At 37.7% G+C, this 26,799-nt stretch overlaps 1 protein-coding gene and 1 pseudogene across 8 annotated transcripts in view; both read right to left on the bottom strand.

The window, feature by feature from the left end:
* Positions 1-15,098: 15,098 nt before the first annotated feature.
* LOC141417498 (CDGSH iron-sulfur domain-containing protein 2 pseudogene) lies at positions 15,099-21,516 on the bottom strand (annotated as a pseudogene).
* Positions 21,517-21,653: 137 nt separating this feature from the next.
* The window catches only part of Wac (WW domain containing adaptor with coiled-coil), a 68,615-nt gene continuing 63,469 nt past the window's right edge, over positions 21,654-26,799 (bottom strand). For all 8 annotated transcript variants that reach the window (XM_020180864.2, XM_074056416.1, XM_074056419.1 and 5 more), the window contains one exon: positions 21,654-23,100. In XM_020180864.2, coding sequence (XP_020036453.1) covers positions 23,031-23,100 — 70 coding nt within the window. In that variant the 3' untranslated portion in view covers positions 21,654-23,030. The remainder of the gene's footprint in view (positions 23,101-26,799) is intronic.

Below are 26,799 nucleotides of genomic sequence, written 5' to 3' on the forward strand. Positions count from 1 at the left end.
ACATGTCAGTTCCTTTTGCTATTCAATAGCTAATAAAGATTTGGTCAGCTTCCTAAAATTATGATCCATAGGACTAATGATATGATAGCCTTATGTTTTTAATTAAATATATCTAGTTTATCTAAAGTGATTCACATTATATTAATAATTGATGAAAACCTCTGTATTTTAAATGCCAGATTCTTTAGTGTCTTGACTCAATTTTATGACATTTCATGACAAATAATGGATCTACTTTCAGTAATATACTCCTCAACTAACATCTAACCATAAAACTGGATTAACACCAGGCCACCTTCATGTCAGTAAAATCAAATTGCTTCTGGACTGAGGTAAGCTTAAAAGCAAACCCAATCCCAATGAGAACCAAACTTATCAACGTCAAGGTCAAATGTTACATACATATTTTATAATATGATTACTTTCTTAAATTCTACACATTTGTGGTTTAAAAAATATGTCCCTTCTCTTCCTTGTACTTCTGTTTATAGTCAACTGTTTCAATTGGCTTTACATATCCCAAAGAGTTCTAAAATTAATTAGGGTTTATCTGGGCTTTGGCCTATCTGCAAATGGGCACATGTGACCACACAGAATATAATTTCAACTATATTCAGTTACATTCATGCAATCCATGAATTATATATATACCCCAAAAGTGTAGAAACAGCATTGTATCACCTAGAATCTCATCCTAACAAAGTTAATAATTAAGAATTAAGGAAGGACTGGGGCAAGACTCAAGTGGTAGAGCACCTGATGAGTATATGTACTAAGTACAAGAGTTTTTGAAATTCAGTTATACTTTGAACATTATAGTTATCTCAGAGGCATTCCACCACACATTAATGCCTACTCTTAGATTTTATACCTAAGATGATGTTAACAGTCTCATATGTTCAGTGTAACCAAAGAATTTGCTCACACATTCAATAAGTGCTGTCAATATATTTTATATGAAGCCCATACTACACACTGGTAGAGGGCAGACTGTACTGTTCACAGCCATTGTCACAGATTGAACTGAAGAAACATTTGAAGTGGATGTAGAAGTGAGTGCAGGAGTGAATGATATGGAGATGGAGTAAAGATGGGTTCTTGGCATGTGCATTTTATGTTAGTATAGCTGTGTTTAGTATAAAATGCAAAGACTGAGGGAAATCACTGCACTTAAGTTCAGTACATCTTCCCTCTGGTTGAGTAATATTAAGCCCAAGTCTACAAGCAGCAATTTTTCTAAGATGCATGAGCACAAGTGAATTGTATGATGAAAGTCATGATCTACAAAGGAAAAGGAAATAAGAAATGGGAAAGCAAGAAGGGCCATTCATGATTCCTCAACCTGCTGAAAGCATTCATCATAGAGAAAGCACAGGAAATGACTTCAGTCAAATCAGCAGTGGATTATACAGGACTGGGAGGACCCTGCCAGATTTTCTCATCCCATCTCCTTTTTCCCTATATCCAGTGCTTGTGATTATTCTAGAGACTACTGTCATCCATATGACACCTGTCTTGCCAGCCTGGAATTACAGCATGTGTACTTTCATCCACTGGCCAATCTTTATCCAAGTCATCACTGCCCAAACATGGGCTCCTTCAAAATATTTCAGGGTCAGCCTCTACCAATTCATCAACCACAGTCACCAACATGTCTACCACATTCTTACTCTCCTGTTCTAGTTCCCAGAAAGTGTGAGAAGGTGTGTCAATAGTGCCCTGCCAAGACAACCTTAGTTTGTTTTCTGTTGCTATGACAGAGTACCTGAGATAGGGTAATTTATAATGGACAGAAATTTATCTAGACTCATGGTTCTAAAGGCTGGAATATCCAAGTCTAAGCAGCTGCATTTGGTGAGAGTCTAATACTACTTTATAACATGGCAGAAGTTGGAAGAACAAGTGGATACATGCAAAAGACAAAACAGGAGAGGCAGCCTCACTTCATAACAACCCACTCTTGTGGTAACTAATCCAGTCTCATGAAAAAGAGAACTCCCTCTAGAAAAGCATTAATCCTTCTTAATGACCTCATCACCTCTTAAGGCTCCACCTCCCAATACTGCCACCATGGCAAACCCATTTCATCATGAGTTTAAGAGGGGACACACAATACTCAAACTATGGCAGAGACCATCTTTAAAACATGGAGGTCCAAACTGAGAACACCACATCTGGAAGCCCCATTGTTGTCACTGTACCCTGGAGTGCCAGGACTGGCACAAATGACCTGGGTTCCTTGCAGAGAACAATTATCTGTAATTGTGGTGATCTACCATTCAGAGTCCAAATCCCAAATCAAATATCCCAGACCCCAAAGCTGAAGACCAGAGATACTTATTGATGAAGACACATGTCAGCACACTGGGGTGCACAGCAGGGTGGAGGCCATGTTAAAACTCAACTTTATTAAGACTGATCTGCATGGGGTCAAGTAAAGCAGTATAAGATTTGTGCCTTCTGGTGGTCCTGCCTGACCTGAGGCAGGAGTCAGAATCCAGTGGTGTGGGATCCATGATGCTTTATAGATGCCAGATCTTTCAGCCTGATCTTTGATAGATGCAAGGAGTGAAGTGTTTTCTGTTGGGGAATTTCAGTGTTTGAACCAGGATTCTCTATTCTCTGCTGTGGAGAAGGCCACAATGCATCCTCTCTGTGGTGGACATTGTTTCCAGGAACATAAAGTACTGAAAGTCTGTCTCTCACTACTTTTTTTTTTTTTTTTTTTTTTTAGAAAATGAGGCAAGAATGGAAGTAGATCAAGGAAATGATTAAAAGATTTCTTAACTTTCTTAGCAAGTTAACTTCTCACCCAGAGGACACTTAACACTTGATTAAAATAAAAAGGTAAAATGAATTCACACAAGGCTTCATACCAATTTTTAGATAGAGCTCAGCTCTAAAGAGCTTCTGGTAAGGGGATATGAGTCAGCATTTAAAGATCATTTAACAAATGTGGCTAAGCAGTTTCATTCAGTAAAAGAGAAAAAGAGAAGAAATACATTGAAGTTGATAATTGGAACCTGATACGTTGATAATCTTTGACCCTGTCAAGATTAAATGACTGAAATTCTCTAACCCTGAAACAATCAGAAGGAGCAAAGGGAAGGCCCACCATTCTTGTATCCTCATGACTCTCAGAGTCTCTATAAAAACACCCTTCCTGTTATTTTATAGGTATGTATGAATCTCAGTAACCACTGCCCAACAAAGCTGAAACTGGTACCGCCAGTTTGAGCAGAAGATGGAAGAAAAATATAAGAAAAGGCAGGCAAACTCCCTGGATTCAGGTTCTTCAATGTGATCCAGCATCAGAGAAAGCTCAGTGAGGTGGAACAGCTTGTTTTGGTTTAAAGTTCTGGGTTTATAGGAAAAGGGGACCAGGAACTAGAGAAAAGGTGAGATAAAAAAGAATTAACCTAGAAGGTAACACACACGCACAGGAAATTAATGTTAGTCAACTCCCTGTATAGCTGTCCTTATCTCAACCAGCAAAAACACTTGTTCCTTCCTATTATTGCTTATACTCTCTCTTCAACAAAATTAGAGATCAGGGCAAAATAGTTTCTGCTGGGTATTGAGGGGGTGGGTGGGAGAGGGAGGGGGCAGAGTGGGTGGTAAGGGAGGGGGTGGGGGCAGGGGAAAGAAATGACCCAAGCCTTGTATGCACATATGAATAATAAAACAATAAAAAAAAATAAAATAAAGTTCTGGGTTTAACTCCCAACTCCGCAGTTAGTATTTGTTCAGGTGAATAACAACTGTTGAGTATACAGATTATTTTGTACAACTATCTAATGCATGGCAGTATTTGATAAATGACTGAAGTTTATTATCTTCTTTTAAGCTAAGAAATAGAGTTATATTTGCCATTACCATAAGGTTCTGCATTTCTTAGGCTCATTAATACTGACAGGGTGCCATCAGCTCACATGGTAGCTATACCCATGTGAGTAATGACTAGCAGCCCTGGCTCTGTATAAACTAACTGGTCTGCATAGGAAGCTGAGAGATAAGAGAAATGCAATGAATGAGAGAGTCACTGATACGAAAATACAGGGTAGTGAATTCTGTTAATTCCCTCCGGGCTTTCTAACTGTTGGAAGACATGAATGAAAATACAATAGAGAGCAAAGCATGCATGCTTCCTCCCCCAGCCACCCCCCCACCATTCCTAGTTTGAGTTAAACAACTTGAAATGTTAATTGCTAAATCTAATTCATTTCTCTTCCCTCTCAGGAAGATTTTTTTAAACTTTGTTTCTTTTAAGGTAAAAAAACAAAGAGCACCCATATTGTGTTCATAGAGTAGCCACTGATACCATAACTAAGACAGTCTTGCAAAGACAGGAACAGTACTTACTAGTTAGTGCTCAGTTCTCTAATTAGCCTCTCCTTTGGCAAAGAGAGAGAAATGCTGATTCATTTAGTAGATTGAATGTCTCCTGACTCAATCTGCTTTTGTCCCTCTCTGATATGAATAAAAAAAAAAGATCAACCCTAAGTGGGTCTATGCCAATATCAGCTCTCTAAATGCCCGTCTCTCTGACTCCTAAGAAATAAGAAGTCCACTCTCTTATTAATGTCTGCTCTTCACCAAATTATAACAGATAAAATAAATGCCATTTTTGAGTAACCCTCATGTGCCATACACTAGGCTATGGTTTATATTTATTAGCTCATTTAGTTTTCATAACCACCATCAAAAGAGGGCACAAAATCCTCTTGTTACAAATGAGGAAGCTCACACTCCCTGACTGGATTTGTGTAGATTTGCAGCTAGAAAACAGCAGAGTTGATATTGGCACTCAGGTTCATCTATGTATGTTTTCACTCATTGTCGTGGCTGAAAACTCACTATTCAGAGTAAAGATTAAACTCGTCTTGCTCTAGCCTATAAATTTACCATGTAAAGAAGCCCAGGTACCCATGTGTCAGTGAGTTTCAGCTTGTCTTCAATCCTGTCATCGGATTGGCCTGCCTTAGTTTTCTTCTTTCAACCCAGACCTCACTGAGAACAGAGTCCAACCCCACTATACTGTGAGCTCCTTGGTAGATGGAGCCCCTAGTGGAGGCATTGACTCAGTGTGCATGGATGTTGAACTAGACCTTAGTCTCCTAGTCCTTTTTCCTTTTCCATTCAGGCTCCCCACCCCTGAAGACCAGCCTGACTATTACCCTTTGACTGCCGTCTTCCTGTAGAGGTGAGTCACTATTCACTTTGGGATATTGCTCACTTGCACTACTGATCCTGGTACCATCTATGTGCCAGTGACAAGCTCATCAAATGGGGCAGTTTTCTCTAGCTCTCTCTTTCCTATTTCCTACCAGCCTAGTCTACATTTTTTTGTCTTAGTCCATTTCATATTGCTATAACAAAATACCCATTGAATGGACAATTTATAAAGAATAGCAGTTTATTTGTTCATGTTTTCTGGAGGCTAGGAAGTCCAAGAGCAAAGCACTGATACCTGTTTTTGTGAAGGACTTCCTGCAGCATGACAACATGGTAGAAGTCATCACTTGGTGAGATGGAGCAAGCATGTAAATTGGGGTCTTTTTCATCTTCTTATAAAAGTAATGCTATCATGGAGACTCTACCTTCCTGACCGCATCTAATTCTAATTACCTCCCAAAGGCCCTACTTCAAAAAGTCATCAACATATGAATTTCCAACACATAAACTTTTGGGGGACACATTAAAAACATAGCATTCTCCAAGCCAGTCTATGAAATCTGTTTGCATGATCAAAGTGAGTGGGAAGTATGTCTCTCCAGCCACAAGCCTTGGAATTTTTCCAAATAGTGAAAATGGGGTCAGCAGACAGCTTACTGCAATAGCTTAGCATCTCCTTCCTGCAGGTTCCATGTTGCTTAATTTACTCCTTCATCCTTTCCTATGTTCCAGACACTTGTTTAGACTGCTCACTGATAAGTGCATGTCTAAGTGGCATGCCCATAGAGTAATCAGAATAGTGACTTCTAGGGTCTTTCCCAACTCTGAACCTCTAACTCTGTAACTTAAATGCCAGATGATAAAACTGAAACCAAAGAAATAGCCAAACAAACAAAGAAAAAACTGAGGAAGCAATATGCACAAATCTGAGTATAGTGGAGGATATTGCTCACCATCTAGGACTAATGGTAAGACAGTTATAGAACTGTCAGTTCAAATAGGATCATCAGAGAGTTTTAGACAAAGAACTGAGGGAATTTCCCAGAGTGCTTTCAGTTTTGGGGTCGAGAATTCTATTCATTCAATAATCTTTATTGAGTATTTATTATGTTCCAGTTCTGTTCTAGATGCTAACAGTCACCAAATAAGATGAAATCCCTGTCCTTGTGGATCTGATTACTCAAGCAGTGGGACAGAAGCCATCAATATACTGAAAATTAAATAAAATTACCTTTTCTGGTGCGCTCTGATAAATCCATGTTATCTTTCAGTAATAAATGCCATGGAGGAAACAAAAGCAATGATGAGTGACAAGGAAAGACAGGCTTCCTGTAAGGGCCGGCTCCATTTAAGCCTTGACCTAGAATGTGTGAAAGAGCCAATCACATAGGAAGTGGGAAAATTCCAAGCAGAGGAAGCAGTTAGGGATAGCAGAGTGAATCTAGGGTAAGAGGTAGTGCAGCAGGCTAGTAACAGGGAAAGAAAAAAGCCACCATGGGACTCAACCGTTCTTAGCAAAAGGTCATTCCATGCTGAATTCCTCTTTGCCCTTGTCCAGAACCATCCTTGGACATCTCCTCTAATGGTCATTTCATGGTCAGGTTTGCAGTTTTAAATTCTTTTGTAGTTGTAAATTCTCTTGAAAGACAGAGGAGTCTCTTGGCTAGTTCAGACCAGAAAGTGGTGCATGCCCAGTAAAGGTAAATCTGTCCTCAATTTGACCTCTCAGGTAAAGCTCTACTTAAGACCTTAAGAATATTGGTTGCATCACATACATATAGTTAAAGACCTGGGAATCAGCATAAGCAGATTGCCTTCTGTTATATAACAAGATCTTGTCAATCAAACCTATCAATCACCCTAGGCCTCTCCTGCAAAGACTGCCTAGATTTTTTTCCCCACCATTTGCCCTTACAAATTATAAATTGCCCTTTAAGCAGAGATTGGTGCTTTTGTACCATCTGGCTTTTTCTTTTGTGGTGCCTATACTTTCCTTTCCCTTTCAGTAAAACTTTGCTACTGCTTTACAATCTGTGCTTCTGTCCACTGCTTTGTTCTAAGACACAAATACCTGAGATCTTCTGGATATGGGTCTTCTGAGACTACCCACCTGTAACAGGAGCATTTGCTAAGTTCTTGAAGAATGCTGGGTACAGATAGTGGAATTCCTAGAAGAAAGCTTAAGGGGGAAACAGAATAAATTAGCTGGAAAATTGGGTTGAGGTGCAGTGGCAAGAGCTATCAGGGAGCCTCTGTGATAGCCTGCAGACTGGGATAAGCCTTCCAGCTAACCTTGAGTACTCCCCAGGTTCCTTAAAAGGCTGACACTGCAACAGGGGCAAAGCAGTTGGTGTGGGTGCTCAAGAGGGAGTGAGCTGAAGCAGAGAGGGCTTCAAGGTTTGCCAGTCACCATTAATCGTAGGTGTTTTCTGAGTATTTTCCAATGGTGTGTTTCAATGTTTTCAGAACAACAAGAACAAAATGCTTTCCGTAAAGAATAAGTGCACATATACCATGAAACACTCTGAGGCTCAGGTAGTGTGTGTGACTTTTCAGTCCTCCTCTGAATACATGGGTGCTGACCACCTACTTATCTTGGCAGAAGGAGACATTGTTCACCCAGCACACAATAGCTATGCAAACAGGCTGAGCAGGACAAAGACAGAAGAGGTTTCTGGAGGATAAAGCCAGCAGTGACTCAGTTGTGGAGGGAGATGAATAATCCAAGCAGTAGTCAACATGTTGTGCATACTTACATCGGGTCCAGCCTTGTGCTAAGGGCTTTCTGTGTATCTCTCATCTATCCCTGCCAGGAGTCCTGCATATGATGAAACAAATTCAAGCCTTTTCTGGGGCAAGTTGCTTGTCTGTGGTAATCAACTCTAAGGAGGCAGAGTTTCAATTTAGTGTGTCAAGAAGACAGTGGTTTATCTATCCCTCCAAAGGAATTGTGATCATGTAAAAAAGTTCTCAGTCATTTTCCTCCTTCCTGTCTCTTCAGGGGTCTGCTTGATGTTCTTACATTTACTTTGACATTGTAGCCGCTCTTTTCTTATTCCATGCCTAGAGAAAATTGGAGCTTCTCTCCAGTTTGGATCATCTTGCTGAGTGCAGATAGTTTAGGTCCTTCCACCGCACTACTGAGAGCTAATGGTTCTGACAGCAACTTTAAAAGTTGTGCATTACTTTTCTGACTGCAAAAGAACATGCTCAAAACTTTTGTGTTTATAAAGAGTGATTCTAAAAGCTCACTTACACAATGGAAATCCAAATTTGCCCTGCTCTGACCTCTGAGTTAATGCTGTCCTTCCTTCAATATCATCTGTTTTTGTGATAATGGTGTTATGGTTATGTATGTAGGATAATGATTTCATTCTTAACACAGTAGTCCCACAATGTTTGGAGTTGACATTCAAGTGGTTTGGACAAAAGGGAGTGTGGCAGAGAGACCTCATTAATTATTGAATCCAAATACATAATACGAAGTTACTCATTGTATAATTCTTTTAACTTTTTATATGGCTGATAGTTTTAAAAAATCAACAGCCTCACTGAGATGTGAGGAGAACAGATAGGCATATTCCAAATGTCAAACAAGGAAACTTTAAAATTCAGACCACACATGTCCTTCCATGTAAGTGGGGCTTCTAGAGGCTGCATATAGCTAATGGGCAAACTGACCTGTTACTGGATTCTAGCTACTTTCAGGGGAAAGAAATTTTCCTCTGCCCAAGAATCTCAGAGGCTCCAAACAAATTATAGAAAACTTTACATAGTATTAAACAGAATTAACTAAGTAATTTGCATGGAGCACCTCCTATTATGACCACCAGAATGATTATTTTGGAGTTGGAGTTGACCTTGTCTGTTGGGCAGTTTAAGTTACACATGAGCAGCTCTATTTCCACCTCTAAATGTAACCCACATTTCTCTTCCTAGGCTCTGTTAATCCACAGTAGCAGCAAATTAAAAAAAGTAATAGCAGGTATTACTTTTAAACATTTTTACTGCAATAATACTGGCAGTGTATGCAGGGGTGTGCTGGTAAATATTTAGCAATAGTTTCTGATTTAAGAGTTATCCTATTTCCATGGTGCAAATATTAACACAATTTCAAGCTGCCAATATTTAGTTGCCAATATTGCCAACTAAACACAGTGTTAGGGATAAATATGCACAATTTCATAATCACATGTCTCAAGCTTAGCTCCTGCACATCACTGAAAACCACAGTAGAAAATAAACCATATGGAATCAGATTACATAAAAGTAACTCTTCCTTCTCACTAGGCATTCTGCTCAATGTCAATCACTATTAATGGTTCCTCACATATGTATTCAAATATGCAACGCACATGCCTCTCTAAATGTGTACAGATCTCTTTGTCTCTGCTTTATAATTGCCCCCAAAGAATTCATACTCCATCCACAGTTTTGCATCCTTCATCTTTCACTCACCAAAAGTCTTAGAAGTCTTTGTTAGGACAGACCTGTACCTTCCAATAATGTCTGCATGGCATTCCACTGTGTGGCTCTACAAAGGCAAATTCCTTGTCATTTTTTGTTACTATAAACAATGTTGCAATGATCGCTTCTCCCCCATCCCTCCCCTTATGACCTTAGCCATGATGTTCTACCTCAGCATGGCCCGGAAACAATACAGCCAGAAGACCACACACTGCAACCTCTGAGCCAAAATAAATCTTTCCTCTTCTCAGTTTATGCATTTTATCACAGCAATGAAAAATTAACATAATATAACATGTCTTTATATTTACATTTTCTAACATTTAAATACTTGGTTCATCTAGAACTTACTGTACAAAACAGACTGAGATCCAGATTTATAACTTTTCAAAACTGCTGGCTAGTTTTCCGGTTTTGGATAGTTACCATTTCTACAACAATTTGACATGCTTTCAATGTATCTGAATCAATATTTCTATTTTTGACCTGTTCTGCACTATTATGTTCTATTACATTACATTATCTACTAGTTATGTAACTTGTACATCTTATGTAGCATTAGTATGTCTGATACATAATATTACAATATTTTGAAGCTGTTTGATACCTTCCATTAATTAAATCAAGAATTTTCCTAATATGCACACTTATTTATCTAGATGCAAAAAAGTATTATATAAAATTTCCACGAAAATACCTTGATATTTTGTTGGAATTACATCAGTGATACCTTGTAAAACCAGGACAGGGTCTCCAATTCTTCACGCTTCACCTAAACACGCCCTCAGAAGCAAACATTTCCCCAAGACCATCACATTGGAAGTAGCATCTTACTTCTTATTTCTAAGACATGTTCAGAAAATGCTTTTGTTACTGGCTCAGTTCACTTTTGCTTAGAGATCACATTTCATATATTGGTACCAATAGTAAAGTCTAATTTACAATACTAATGAAACCATTAGTATGGAACCATTGTTGTTCCTTTCCTGCCTTCCCAAGGAGGGCCCCCAAATCAAAACATGTCAATGCAACCTTTGTAAATTGTAAATAATTCTGGTTCTGCCTAAAGTTGTTTAACAATCATAGTCTTTTCAACAAGCATTTATGGCTTACTTCATATTAGGAAAAACATTTGAGTGCTTATTATATATTAGGTGTTATTCTTTAAGAGAAAACCAGAATGAAGCAGAGATTGTGTTCTTTATTAAAATATTCTTCCCAATTTTTTTCTCTTTATTCATATATTCATATGTACATACATTGTTTGGGTCATTTCTCCCCCCTGCCCCCAACCCCTTTCCTCTCCCCCACCACACCTCTCACTTCCAGGCAAAACCTGTTCTGCCCTTTTCTCCAATTTTGTTGAAGAGAAGATTAAGCAATAAGGAAGACAAACCGTTTTTGCTAGTTGAGCTATACAGATTCCTAGCATTGCTTCCATGCACAAGTGTATTACATCCGGAATTGATTCATCTCTACCTGACCTCTTCAGTACTTCCTGATCACCTTCCCATATTGACCTCTGTTGCTTTAAGGTTTCTGTATTAGCTCCTCTGCAGTGGGGACATCAAACACTTTCAACTTTGGGGTTTCCTACCAATCCCCATTCCTCCCTATGTGCTCTCCCCTTAGCGTGTGACCCAAGTCCAACAACATTACTGCATTTGCCCTAGATCTAAAGTTCGCATATGAGAGAACATATGATTCTTGGTCTTCTGAGACTCGCTAACCTTGCTCAGAATGATCTCCTGTTCCATCCTCTTACTTGAGAATAATAGGATTTCATTCTTCTTCATGGCTAGTAAAACTCCATTGTGTATAAGTACCACATTTTCTTAATCCATTCGTTAGTAGTGGGGCATCTTGGCTATCTCCATAACGTGGCTATTGTGACTAGCGCTGCAATAAACATGGGTGTGTACAGGTACCTCTGGAGTAACCTGTATCACATCCCTTTGGGTATATCCCCAGGAGTGGGATTGCTGGATCATATGGAAGATCTATGTTCAGATTTTTAAGAAGCGTCCGTATTTTTTTCCAGAGTGGTTGAACCAGCTTGCATTCCCACCAGCAGTGTATGAGGGTTCCTTTTTCCCCACATCCTCGCCAACACCTATTGTTCTTATTGGTTTTGATGATGGCTATTCTAACAGGGTTGAGGAGGAATCTTAGTGTGGTTTTGATTTGCATTTCCTTTATGGCTAGAGAAAGTGAGCATTTTTTCATGTGATTTTTGGCCATTTGAATTTCTTCTTTTGAAAAAGTTCTGTTTAGTTCAGTTGCCCCTTCTTTATTGGTTCATTGATTTTGGGAGAGTTTAGTTTTTTAAGTTCCCTGTATATTCTGATTATCAGTTCTTTGTCTGATGTATAGCTGGCAAATATTTTCTCTTACTCTGTGAATGGTCTCTTCAGTTTAGAGACCATTTCTTTTGTTGTGCAGAAGCCTTTTAATTTTATGAAGTCCCATTTGTCTATCTTTTCTCTTAGTTGCTCACTGGTGGGGTTCTGTTGAAGAAGTCCTTTCCTATACGTATTACTTCCAGAGTATTCCCTGCACTTTCCTGTACTAACTTCAGAGTTTTAGGTCTGATATTAAGGTCCTTGATCCATTTTGAGTTGATACTAGTATAGGGTGATAAACATGGATGTAGTTTCAGTTTTTTTGCAGATGGGTAGCCATTTTTCCCAGCAACATTTGTTGAAGAGGCTGTCTTTTCTCCATCGTATATTTTTGGTGCCTTTGCCAAAAATAAGGTGGGCATAGCTCTGTGGATTCATATCTTGGTCCTCTATTCTGTTCCACTAGTCTTCATGGTTTTTTTTGTGCCAGTACCATGCTGTTTTTTTTGCTATTGCTTTGTAATATAGTTTGAAGTCGGGTATTGTGATACATCCAGCATTGCTCTTTTTGCCTTGGCTATTCATAGTCTCTTGTGTTTCCAAATGAACTTTAAGGTAAATTTTTCAATCTCTGTGATGAAAGTCATTGGGATTTTGATGGCAATTGTGTTAAACGTGTAGATTATTTTTGGTAGTATAGCCATTTTTTACTATGCTGATTCTACCAATCCATGAGCATGGGAGATCTTTCCACCATCTGAAGTCTTTCTCAATCTTTTTCTTCAGGGGTTTGTAGTTTTCCATGTAGAGATCATTCACATTCTTTGTTAAGTTTACTCCTAGGATTCTGATTTTTTTGAGGCTATTGTTTCTATATATTCTTTTTCAAATTGTTTGTTGTTGGTATATAGAAAAGCTAATGATTTTTGTAAGTTGATTTTGTATCCTGTCACCCTGATGTAGCTGTTGATGGTGTCAAGGAGTTTTTGGGTCTAGGATCATGTCGTCAGCAGATTGGGATATTTTGACAGTTTCTTTACCAATTTGAATTCCTTATTTCTTCTTTCTTGCCTAATTCCTCTGGCTAGGAATTCCAGGACTATGTTGAATAGGAGTGAATATAGTGGGCACCCTTGTCTTGTTCCTGATTTTAAGGGAAATGGTTTCAATTTTTCTTCATTAAGTATGATGTTGGCTATAGGTTTGTTATATATAGCCTTTACAATGTTGAGGTGCATTCCTTCTATTTCTAGTTTTCTTAGAGCTTTTATCATGATGTGGTGTCGGATCTTATCAAAGGCTTTTTCCGCATCCATTGAGATGATCAAGTGGTTTTTGTCTTTGCTTCTGTTAATGTGCTGCATTACATTTATAGATTTGTGTATGTTGAACCACCCCTGCATCCCTGGGATGAAGCTGACTTGGTTGTGGTGAATGATCTTTTTAATATATTGTTGCATTTGGTTTGCCATTATTTTGTTGAGAAGTTTTGCATCAATGTTCATTAAGGAGATTGGCCTATAGTTCTCCTATTTGGAGGTGCCTTTGTCTAGTTTTGGCTTCATAAAATAAGTTAGGCAGTGTTTCTTCCCTTTCTATTTCATGGAAAAGTTTAAGAAGTGCTATTAGTTCTTCTTTAAAGGTCTGATAGAATTCAGCTGAGAATCCATCAGGTCCTGGAATTTTCTTTTTTGGGAGACTCTATTGCCACTTCAATTTCATTTTGTGTTATAGATCTGTTCAGGTGATTAATATCCTCTTGGTTCAATTTTGGTGGTCATAAATATCTAGAAATTGGTCCATTTCTTCAAGATTTTCAAATTTATTGGAATATAGGTTCACAAAGTACTCTCTGATGATTGCCTGGATTTCCATGGTGTTTGTTGTTAGCTCTCATTTGCATTTCTGATTTTACTGATTTGGGTTTTTTCTCTCATTTTAGTCAGGTTACCAGGGGTCTGTCAATCTTGTTTATTTTTTCAAAGAACCAGCTTTTTGTTTCATTGATCTTTGTATTTTTTTTGTTTGTTTCTATTTCGTTAATTTCAGATCTTATTTTTATTATTTCTCTCCTTCTGCTTGTTTTGGGTTTTGCTAGTTCGTGTTTTTCAAGAGTTTGAGATGTAGCATTATGTCATTGATTTGGGATCTTTCTGTCCTTTCAATATATGCATTCATGGCTATAAACTTTCCTGTTAGGACTGCCTTTGCTGTGTCTGGTAGATCATGTTTTCATTTTCATTAACTTCCAAGAAACTTTTAATTTCCTCTGGTATTTCATCGATGACCCACTGATCATTAAGCAATGTGCTGTTCAGCTTCCAACTGTTTGCATGGTTTTTACTATTGTTTTTGTTTTTGTTCTTTAGAAGTGACAATGTTATATTTCTCCCCACTGACAGTTGGGAATAGCAATAATTTTGGACATGCACATTCTTGAAAACCACAGGCTACGTTTCTACCTCTAACTTTAAAATTCTTGCTGTTGATTATGAGAAAGTTAGGATCACATAGAACTTACTGACATTACATGTAATAAATTCAAAATCCAAGAAACATGCTTGTTAGAGTAGTGTCTGATACTATAGATGCTCAATTACTATTAGCTTTCTTATTTGAAGAAGGATTAAATGTTTGCCTCCTATACTTTCTTCATATAAAAAAACAGTGAATTGAATGGTGTGTACCTTTAATAGATAGACTGAAGGATAGCTATTAATATGAGAATTATAATGTAAAATAAAACTGAAGAGCCTTAATTGTAGACTAAAAATTGCAATGTTTTAAGGATTCTCCAGTAAGTTTACTTGGAATTTTATTTTAATGGCTTATACTATTAAAAAGAAAAAAGACAATTTTTAAATTTTTTTGGAAGTACTGGGCTTTGCACTTGCTCTACTACTTGAGCCACGCCTCCAGGCCAGAGAAAAGACAGATTTGATCACTAACCTATTTATTATTTTTATCTGAATTCAGATATGCTATATTTCAAACTGACCTTCAAATTGAGGCAGCCATAAGTTTAGGTTGTTGCCACCCCAGCTGTCACTGTGTTAAAGACTTCTCTCTCTCTCTCTCTCTCTCTCTCTCTCTCACACACACACACACACACACACACACACACACACACACACACACACAGAGTTCCTCACTGGAACTTTTTATATCCAGTTCCCTGAAATCGGGATGTTCATATTAATGAGACAAGAACCTCTATAAAGCAGAGTTTATCTCTGTAAACTCAAGTAATTCTTCATGGCAATATTTTCCTTAGTTCAACTAAAAAGAATGGAGTATAGAAAATCAAAAGGAGTTAAAAGCATTCCAATGGTCAAAACAAAATATGAAAAACAATATTATAAATGTAGGGAAAATTTAAAAAGTATATATTCTCCTGAAATTAAAATCTGTTAATATATTCTGTTGAGTTAATATTCAGAGACACAGCTTTGGACCCATTGCCAAAATTTAGATCCCCAATTAATTAAAATAATTATTGACTTTATTGCTGGAAAATACATTAATTCTCTGAAGTCAGAATGAGGCTTGACAATTTCTCTATAAATGACTGAATATACAAAGTATCAAATATAAGCAGTAGTGTAGCAAGACAGTACATTGGCAGAAATAATTCAACCAGTAGTAATAATTAAGACCAACATTTCAAAGATTTTCTATACATAAACAATGAGAAAATATTGTAAGATTTTACAGCACACAATTGAATCAACCCTAAGTTATTACTATTATACTTCTTTCTTCTTCAGTATGAGTCGACCCACATTATCTCCTGTCAATTCATTGTGCTTGTTATGGGAACCATCACAGGCAGGAAACGTCTTAGAATGCCAACACCTACAATAAGCTGCTTTAGTAAGTCACAGATCTTCAATGTTTATTTCATTCACCACTTTGGGATTTTCCTTTTGTATTTTAAGATTAATCAAACTATCTTTCTGTTGTTTTTTCTTCTGGAGGAATGGACGAACTGCAAGGTAGCCAAGAAGAGCAAGTACACCAAGGCAATAACCGAAGCCATTCTGAAACTGTGAGTTGGGTGAAGCCAGTAATGCTCTCTGGGACTGGGAGCTGCTTCAGATAAGCCGGGAGCTGTACCTTCAGGACGAGCCACGCTCTCCAGCATCATCGTGGCCGGCGGTGTCAGTTCCTCTCCAGAGCCCCCACAGATCTCCAGCCCAGCTGCCACGCCTGCGCGAGAGCGGAGAATACTATTGTTTTTGTTGTTGAGTTCTAGTTTTAATCCATTGTGATCAGATAGAATGCATGGGATTATTTATATTTTCTTGTATCTGCTGAGGCTTGCTTTGTGCCCTAAGATATGATCAGTTTTGGAGAAAGTTCCATGGGCTGCTGAGAAGAATGCATATTGTGTGGAAGTTGGATGAAATATTCTGTAGACATCAGCTAGGTCAATTTGATCTATGGTGTAATTTAGTTCTAGAATTTGATTTTTTTTGTTTGGATGACCTATCACTTGGTGATACAGTGGTATTAAAGTCTCCCACTTCCACTGTGTTGGAGTCTACATATGCTTTTAGGTCCTTCAGAGTATGTTTGATGAAATTCACTTCCACTGTGTTGGAGTCTACATATGCTTTTAGGTCCTTCAGAGTATGTTTGATGAAATTGGGTGCACTGACATCGGGTGCATATATGTTGATAATTTTTATTTCCTTTTGGTGTATTTCCCCTTTTATTAGTATGGAGTGTCCTTCTTTATCTCATTTGATCAATGCAAGTGTGAAGTCTACTTTGAGGTAAGTAATGCTACTCCTGCCTGTTTTCAGGGACCATTGGCTTGGTAAATCTTCCAGCCTTTCACCCTAAGCCAGTGCTTGTTTCTGTCAATGAGATAGGTCTCCTGTAAACAGATTATTGGATCTTTTTAAATCCAGTTTGCCAGAAGGTGTCTTTTGATGGAGCAGTTAAGTCTGTTAATATTCAGTGTTAATATTGGTAAGTATGTGGTAATTCCTGTTATTTAGTTGTTTTTGTTTGAGAGTTTGTGTGTAGCTGAGTTAATGTTACTCTCTGATTCCTTTTCCTGTGGTTTGGTGTTGCCTGTCCTCTCATGGGTTTGCTTTCATTTTCTGTGTGCAGAATTCCTTGAAGAATCTTTTGTAGTGGTGGCTCAGTGGTCATATATTGCTTTAGTTTCTATTTATTGTTAAAGACTTTTATTGCTCCATCTATTTTAAATGATAGTTTTGCTGGGTAGAGTATCCTAGGGTTGAAGTTATTTTCATTTAGTGCCTGGAATACCTCACTCCATGTCCTTCTTGCTTTTAAGGTTTCTGTTAAGAAATCTGTGATTTTGATGGGATTACCTTTGTATGTCATTTGTTTTTTTCTCTTACAGCCTTCAATATTCTTTCCCTATTTTCTGTGCTTGTTTTAATGATAGTATGTTGTGATGTAGTTCTATTTTGGTCAAGTCTATTTGATGTCCTGGAGGCTTCCTGTACCTGGATGGGCATAGCTTTATCCAGGCTTGGGAAATTTTCTATTATTTTATTGAATATACTATAAATCCCTTTTGTTTGTATGTACCTCTTCTCCTCCTTCAATGCCCAGGATTCTCAGTTTTGGTTTTTTGATGGAGTTGGTGAGTTCTTGCATATTCCTTTCACAAGTCTTGAGTTGTTTGACTATTAGCTCTTCAGTTTTTCCTTTAATTTCCATTTCATCTTCAAGTTCTGAGATTCTGTCCTAGTCTGGTGGAGTGGCCTTCCATTGTGCTTTGCATCTGTTTCATTCTTTTTTCTGAGTTTTTCCATATCATGGGTCACTTCCTCTTTATTATCACCCATTTTCATCTTCATTTATTTACAGTGTTGTGCTTCATTTTGGTGTTTATTTGGGGCTCCTATGAATTCATTTATTTGTTTCTGTCTTCTGGTATTCTTTTTTTGGTGTCTTGAAATTTCTTGAGTGCCTCTTGTATGTTTTGGTTAACCATGTAACATCTCCATGAAATTCTCAGTGATTACTTGCAGAATTTCTTCTCAGTGATTACTTGCAAAATTTCTTGTGGGCATTCTTGGGTATCTTGGTGTCATTTATCTTCGTTTCGTTGGAGTCCAGAACTGAGTATCCATTTTCTTCATTTCCCTCTGAATCCTGTATTTTTGTGGGGGAAGAATGGTATCCATCCTGTTTTCATCTTCCCATCGCTCACTGTGCTTGGTGGTACTGTGCAACTATGTTCTTGATAGGTTACTTGGTGGTTTCAGTCACCTGTTTTCTTTCCCTTGGTTTAATTTTGTTTTGTGGCTGTATTGGGTTTGTAGCTAAGTGTGTGTGTTATTTCTGTCCCTGGTCTGGTTGTAACTCAGTATTTAGTAATTCACAATAATAACACTAACAACAAAAAAAAACCCCAAAAAATTCAATGTGGAGAGATGAACAAACACACCAGAAACAAGAAACAGAACAAAAAACTCCAGGTTCAGGAACAATAGTTTCAGTCGTAGTTTGAGTTCTGGTGTTACTCCTCCAGCATCCAATCCTGGTGTTGGTATTAAAACAGAAGCTCTGTGGTAGTCTCGGCAGGTGGTTGGGTAGTGTTTTTTTTTTTTTTTTTCTAACTCTTTCAGAGGAAGCTGCTTGATCAGCTCCTCCCTCAGTGGGGTGTGGTAGTTTGTATGTTGTCCTCAGGTTCCAGCATCAGCTCTGTAGTCTGCCAGCTGTCCTGCTTTGGAGTTGGGTTTTCACTGTGCTTGATTACTGGGGGCTTGTTTCTTTGCCTCACCCACTTTCTCTGGGGCAAGGTCAGTGATCTGTCAGCTAGCCCTTCTGTTGGCATATTGTGGTTTGCTGATTTTCAATTTTGCAGTGTCATTTGCCTTTGGATGTTGCTTACTGGCTCAGGAGATGAGCTTTGTGGACTGCTACCTGCCCTAATTCAGGAAGCAGCTTATCACCTGCCCACTGTTGGCCCTTCTTTCCAGACTTTATTGAAAGCTGGTGCTGAGATCAGCTCCTTGCTCTTCCACCCTTCTTGTGCACGTTCAGCAACTCGTTTCTCTTGTGTTAGCTTTCAGTTGCTTATTGTTGTTTTTTTTTGTGGGAGTGGAGGGTCAGTCTGCCCAAGAGGTTATGCTGGTTTATCCTAGGGGAGGCTGGAGGAAAACATGATGCTTGGTGCTCACCTGTTAAGTCTGCCGAATGTCTCCCAAGCAGGTTTGGAGCCAGTTATCTGGTGGCACTGCAGCCCTCTTGCTTTCTCAGTGTAATGTGGCGTGGAGAATCTTTCCGCAGGCTAGGGGTTCAGGATGTCTGATATGGTGTTCTTTTACACAGGTTATCATGACAGATTTGAAATGACTGGACAGTAAGATATTAAAAAATGAAAACACTGAGAAGGGATTGCAAGGACCAAGGGTGAAACTGGTTGGTGTGATGTGAATTTAGAGATATTCAGAGGCTTTGACATGAATACCATGGTACAATCTTTGTGCTGTTCTGAGCTGAAGTCACTATCATTAGCACAAAGACATCGTGTGGTTTCTACTTCACTTTGGCAGCTGTTATGAACTGATTGTGTGTAGGTCAGGTGGAAGGTGGGGCAATCTGGGAAGTACTTAACAGCAGAAGCAGAAATGTTAGGCATGGGTTGGTCAGAAGATAACTGAAGATTGGACTAGAGTGGTCAGCACTGAGGTAGTGGCAAACCCTTAGGTCTGAAATACATTTTAAAAGGCAGTTTATGGGTGAATTTATACCTGAAGTATTAAGACAAAAAAAAAAAAAAGCAAAATGGTGAGAACCTAGTAAGGGTGTTGATTACAAAAAATGGGACACATGTTCCTTTGAGAACTTGACAAATTGAAGCAAGCATCCAAACTGTTGCTGGGAACTCAGATCAGGGTTGGACATAAATTTAGATGTAACTGACATGAGTGAAGTTTTTACATGTGAGCCTGGAAGACATCACTTAGGCAGAATGTACTTTGGGGCACTCTCAAAGTTGAAGAATCAGGATGCCTACAGCAAAATAAAACAGACCCTAACAAACCCCAAATTTAAGGCAGGATTTTTTTTGTGGTATTGGAGATAGAACCTGTGGCTTCTTGCATGCTAAGCAAGATAGTACAAGTTATAGACTTGAAACAAAATTGTAGCAGCTATCTATTAAAGTTTCCTTACTCAAATACAAACTTAGCATTCTTAGATCATTTCCACACAGTTACAAAATAACTGCACAATATAATCAAAACATATTTATTACTTTGTGTCATTTTGTACACTCCCGTACAAATACAAGAATATAGCTGTATTTACAGGTATTGAAAAGAAATCTATGTATTTAAATCCAACATCTAAATTACAGATTTTTTAAGTCCTGAAGTTCAAGTCTGGTACAGAGTGAATAACTATCAACCCTGTACTCTCCCGTTTGAAGCAGTCCCTTAAAATAAGGTTGTATTTAAACTGAACATGAAACTTTTGGAAATCAGGTAAAAAAATCCATTCTTTGCAAGGTTTTAAATCCCTCCACCTTAAGGTTTTATAAGTGTGAAACAGCTAAGATTCAAAGGAAAATATAGCCATTCACATGGGCTATTAATAAAATGAGTCTGGAGTTTTCATTGTGCTCAAAACCGTGTCCAAGTTTGAAAATCAAATTAGACGAAATAGAAAAAAGAGGGTAGAAGGGGAAGGCAGAGAGCTGGCTCTTTAGATAGAAGACTAACACTCTCCAATTACAAAATATATTGTTATAATTAAGAAGGTTTGAGTAAGCTACTAATCTTATAAAACAGAAAAAATAATTCTAAGTTTCTTTAGGGCTATGCAGTATTTGTACATTCAATTATTTGAACCAAGGTACATGTTCAAATCCGTGGCAGCAGGCCAAATAGATAAGGAGTATCCCAGGTTATGTTGCCTATATTGATAGATGTTCCCTAGACACCATGTCTATAAAGTACATTTAAAGTCTACTACAGAATCAAAAGTGGATCAAATACATAAAAACATTGAGAGGAAACTTTAATTTTCTGTGTTTACAAATTCATCACTAAGAAATTTCAAATTAGTCGTCTATTCCTAAATGTATGTGACTAATTCATTTAGGGATATAAGCACTGTTTTCAACAAAGGAACAGAATGACAAACTATTAGCAAATCAAATGCAAATTTACCTAACTCATTAAGTCAAGATGCCATGTGAGCAGGAAACATTCTTCTGTTAAAAACTGCTCACTTCTTTGCAGAAAATATACTGTAAGGCTTTCAGCTTAACATGGCTCTTTGGAGTTTCATTACAGGTACTAGTGAAGTTCAGCAAATGGTAACAACCTCAGAGGTATGAACAGTTCATCACAATTCATGACATTTATCTTTTCTTACATTTTGAAAGTATTAAGTTACAAGAAAAAACTCAGCCTCCAGTATAAAAATTTTCCTCTCAATTATACTGGAACATTTTCATATTTCAAAAAGTATAACACTGATGTTGATGGAAAACATCAAAAATAGGCCCTTGGTGCTGGCAGTTTGGGAAGCACACATCTGCCAACTACAACAAAACTCTACATCAGATATACGATTTTGAAGATCAAACATTTTTCTACATACATAAACTCTTGTGATTTAAAGGTCATGTGACTAATATTTTTAGCAAGAAAAAAAAAGCCAAGGTAATTTTATAGTAGCAATAGTTTCTTTTTTTATTTTAATATACTTTAGGAAACAATATACAAAGCTGAGCTTCCCCACCATTTCCAGATAACAGCAGGAAGCTCCAATTACACAAATTTAGCGTTTTGTGATGGCTAAGAACAGCAGTCAGCACCAGACTTGAACAGTTAGCTACAACACAAACATCCTTCAAAATGAAATGTCGTAATAGCAAGACAGGTAAACCAGGATTTAACAAATGACAACCACTTGGGAAATGACTTAATCATTCTTGTTGAATTTCACATTTCATTAAATATCTTATACACAGTTTTCTGTTAATATGCTTTAAACAAAACCTCCCTTAAAGGAATGATTTCAATGAAGTATAAATATTCAACAAGAACAGTTCTGATAAAGAATACCCAGATAGTTCAAATTCTAATATGCACTGACCGAAGGAAAAGAAAAATAACAGTTTTGTTTGTTTTAACATGTTTATTACAACAGATACAATTCACATCTGACTAGTTTTGTTTCCTCTTTCCCCTCCCATACCATGTTCATTGGGCCATTTCCTTATAATTGAGCAATCAATGTACTTTCAGCACACATGCCCAGCAGTACTTTTAAGTCCATTCTTACAGGGTGCAAATGGATTTCAATAATTTATACAAACATGTGGGTTATGCTCAATCACTGCAATTTTAAGCTACTGTACACAGGAATGAAAAGGTTATAGAAAAGTGCCATAGCAACAGTGCCTTAAGAAAGGAGAAAAGGGAGCCTTAAAAAATGGATAAAATCAGTCAAGGATTTCAGAGGGAAATGAAACACACAGGAAATGAAAAACATTTCTTGCAAAACAAATAAGCACTGCTCTTGATCAGGTGCAAGTGTGGAAACAGTTGTTTCATGATATTTTGTACACTGCCCATATGGTTCAAAATTGTATCCTTAGACACAGATCGCCTGGCGCTTGCACTGAATTTTTGAAAATGCAAGATTTCTGAATGATAAATTAACCCCCCCGAATTTTTTTTTTTTTAAAAAAGCTAATTTTGCAGACAGGTTTACATGTAAAAGGCTAGGTATTTAGCCACCTCAGCATTGATTAGTTTTGGATGTCTAAGCTCTGTTACACATGGCTTCCCATGGCTTCACTCTACAAAACATATTTACAACGAGAAGAATACATCTACAAGAAATCTACATTTCAAGGGTTTTACAAATCAATCTTGTATCTTTCCCCTGAATTGACTCACAGACCCCCAACCCCTTGTCATTTCGTTTACCCAGCTTAACGGTCCAAAGTCTACTTAAATGCAGCTCAAAAATGTTAAGACTGGGCAACAGATTTACAGTTCCTGTACTCAAAACCATGTGCAATTATTCACATCTTCAAACCATGAAGGAATTCTGATTTTTTAGCTTTTCAAGTTCCTTAATTTGTTGTCTCAAAAAGAGTATCCTGAAAAATAAAAGCAATTATTAGAATCTGTGTGTATGTATAAATGTTACAGAAAAATCAAACTATGAACAAATGTTATACAGGATCAGGATGATGTTTTAGAACATTTCTTAGTTTTCTAATAATTTCTCATTAATACTTTAAGAATTGATTTAAATCTTATTGTTCTATTAAATGTCATATTAAAAAAAGTAGATATTTAAACATGGGGTAAACCTAGCTCACAGCATTCTAAGACCAGAACTAACTATGTGTAAGAAGCTAACAACAATAAGTGCAACACTCAATATAGATACACATACATAAGAATGGATCCAAGATAATTACAGTAGACAAAAATTGTGTATTACAAAATAGCTAGTAGAGGACTATGAATGTTCCCAACACAAAGGAATAAATGTAGAGGTGATGGATGTACCAATTACCCTGATTTGATCATCATATATTGTATACATGTATTGAAATGCTACACTGTACTCCATAAATACTTATAATTATGTCACAATTTAAAATGAAAAATAGGACTGGAGATGTACATCAGAGGGAGACTGTGTACTAGCCACCAAAGTCACTGGGTTCAATCCACTAGACTCCATCCCATTTTCTTTTTAAAAATGGAACTAAATCAAACTGGAATTGATATGCTACACATTCAAAACATAAGACAAACCCCACCATTAAATTAGATTTCCAGAGACTTCATAAAATCCTCTCCTGTGAACTACATAGTATTTATGGTCTGTACTACCAGTGAATTAACAAGCATAATCAAATACTGGCTTAATATCTGATCGTGTATACTGTTTTCTTAGGACTCAATGATAAACAGAGCAATTTTCTGGAAGTTAAATAATCTGTCCAGCAAGCCTAAATGAAATTTTATGTTTGAATTACTTCCAGAGCAATCCTACAGTAAAAGAATCCTAATTGATATTAAAAAAATACTACTAGAAGACAGGTGCCAGTGGCTCACACCTAGAATCCTAGCTACTTGGGAGGCTGAGATTGGGAGGATTGTGGTTTGAGGCCAGCCCAGGACAAAAGATTGAGACTCTGTATCTCAATGGAAAAATGATGAGCATGGTGGTGGCATGCCTGTCATCCCAGTCAAAGTTAGGGAGCCTAAAATAGGAGAGTACCAGCCCAGCCTGGGCAAAAAGCAAGCCTTAACTCCAAATAATGACAGCAAAAAGGGCTTGGAGGTATGGCTCAAGCATTAGATAGAGCACCTGCCTCGCAAGTGTAAAGCCCTGAGTTCAAACCCCATTAACAGTGGGGGGACAAAAAAAACCACCAAAAAACCAAAAACCCTACCTCCAATATTTTAGTAATTGAAAAGGATTAAACCTCTACTTTTCAAATTTTACTATAAATCCTAATTTGGTATTTAGTAAATATAGTTTCAACAAGAATAACTCTTCCTTCTGATCCAGTGATTATATACAGACAAGATACAAAGCTATTGATAGTTTATCTTCAATTTCATAACAGGCACATTAAAAACTATTATTTAATGTAATGTAGATTTTAAGTGAAATACCAGATTATGAAAGAAATGGTGTTAAAATGAAGGAAAAAAAAAAAAAAAGAAGATGGCAGATACACATCATTATATTTGCTAATCAAAATCCTTTCTGTTATTTCCAAGGAATTGATGGGTGATGCAAGGATAATAGTTTAATCTGAAATTTCAACCAAAACAATTACCTTCAATAATACAGATTTAACCTTAAGTGAAGATGAGGCATTTATAATTAGCTCTTAAAAAACTCTACTTAAGGTCTTTATCATGAGTTCAGAGAAATCAAATCAAGATGTCTTATTATTCATGAGGAATATTATATTCATAAGGAATATTCCTTAGCTCAATTTAGGATAATATAGTTCTGTTCTTAACCATTATTTCTCCTTCTGTGGTTTCAGTTACTTGCGGTCCAAAAATTTGAAATAATAAAAAAAAATCCTACATTTAAATGCATGTTATTCTGAGTGACATGGTAAAATCTGTCTATTCTGCCCCATCTGAGGAGTGAAATCACCCTCTTTGGTCCAGTATACAGCATGCTGTATTCAGTACCCACCCAATTGGTCATTTAATAGCCATCTTGGTTATCAGATTGACCTTTGCAATATTACAACACTTGTATTCAAGTAACTTGTATTTCATTATATAATGGCCTCACAGCACAAGAGTAGTGAATGCTGGTGATTCCGACAGCTGGTATCATGTTAATAAAAGCTGCAAAGTTCTTCCTTAAGTGAAAAGGTGGACGTTTTCAATAAGGAAAGAAAAACATTGTATGCTGAGGCTACTTCGAAGATCTATAGTAGGAATGAAGTTTCTATCTGTGAAACTGTGAAGCAGGTAAATGAAATTCATACTCACCCTTTGAAAACAGCAACCAACATTGCAAGAAATTCCCCCTAGATATTTCAATGTTCACTGAACTTGTGTAGTATTAATGAACTTGAAGTTCACTGTCTCTATCTCAGCTTGCTCTGGAGGATCAGAACGTGATAGGCATCACATAGGAAGACTCACCTGAGCTAAAAACAAGATGTGGACCCCTTGTGAGGAAGCTCCCTTCCCACCATTCCCCCAAGCCAGTACTGGGGAAGAGAAGGAAGGACTGGTATTATAATTGAAGACAGCCAAAACCAAGATGAGCATCCACAGGCCTTGATGACATGGTCCCTGTCCTCGTTAACTTCACTCACTTATTTCTGAACTTCTTACTCAAACACAATGGCTCATACTTATAATCTTAGCTACTTTGAGGCTGAGATCAGGAGGACTGAGGTTTAAGGAAAACCTGGGCAGTTTGCGACACACCACCTCAAATAACCAGACCAGAATGGACTGAAGGTATGGCTCAAGGGACAAAGCATCTGCTTTGCAATTGTGAAGCCCCAAATTCAAACCTCAATCCTATAAAAAATAATTAGATAAAAGCGTAGGGGGCTTCCTTATGCTGGTTGGATGCTGTGACTGGTTTTTTGGGAAACTGGCTTTTCCCCCCTGGAACTGGGGATTGAATCCAGGGCCTTTTGTATGCTAGGCAGGTGATCCAATCTGAATCACACCAGCTCTGTTTTATTTTGAGACTATCTCACTAAATAGCCCAGGGAGGCCTCAGCCTCTTTAGAATGTGGGATTACAGGTGTGTGCCAATGCTCTCCTCGAAGTTTGATCATATGGTGCCTGGCTCCAGGAACTCCATTACTGTTTTGGTCAGTAGTAATGATGGCCTCTCAAAAACTGCTTAAGCAAGCTCAAGCCCTGCTCTTTCCTTACAGCATAAATAAGTGTCATCCACTCCCCCATCCAAGCCCCCAGCCCCCACCAACACGTCTTCTTTTTTCTATTAGCATATATTGTACAAAGGGGTTTCACTGTGATTTCCATATATGCATATAATTGTTCTTGGATTAAATTCACTCCCTCAATTACTTTCTTACCCTATGTTCCCTTTTTGGCCTCATGCTTGCTGTGCAGGTGCTCTATCACTCTGCCCCTCTGTCAACCCCTAGCCCTTGTTTTTCACACAACATAATGCTTAGTGCACTTTTCAGAAATTTGCCATTAATATGTTAAAGACTTACTTTAAGACAGAGTCTTCTGATGTAGTCCATGCTGGCCTCTAACTCAACACTTGCCCCAGTGTTCCTCATGTTCTGACATTACAGGCATGCACTACT

This window comes from Castor canadensis, chromosome 15, assembly GCF_047511655.1.
Source record: "Castor canadensis chromosome 15, mCasCan1.hap1v2, whole genome shotgun sequence".
Classification (NCBI taxonomy): Eukaryota; Metazoa; Chordata; class Mammalia; order Rodentia; family Castoridae; genus Castor; species Castor canadensis.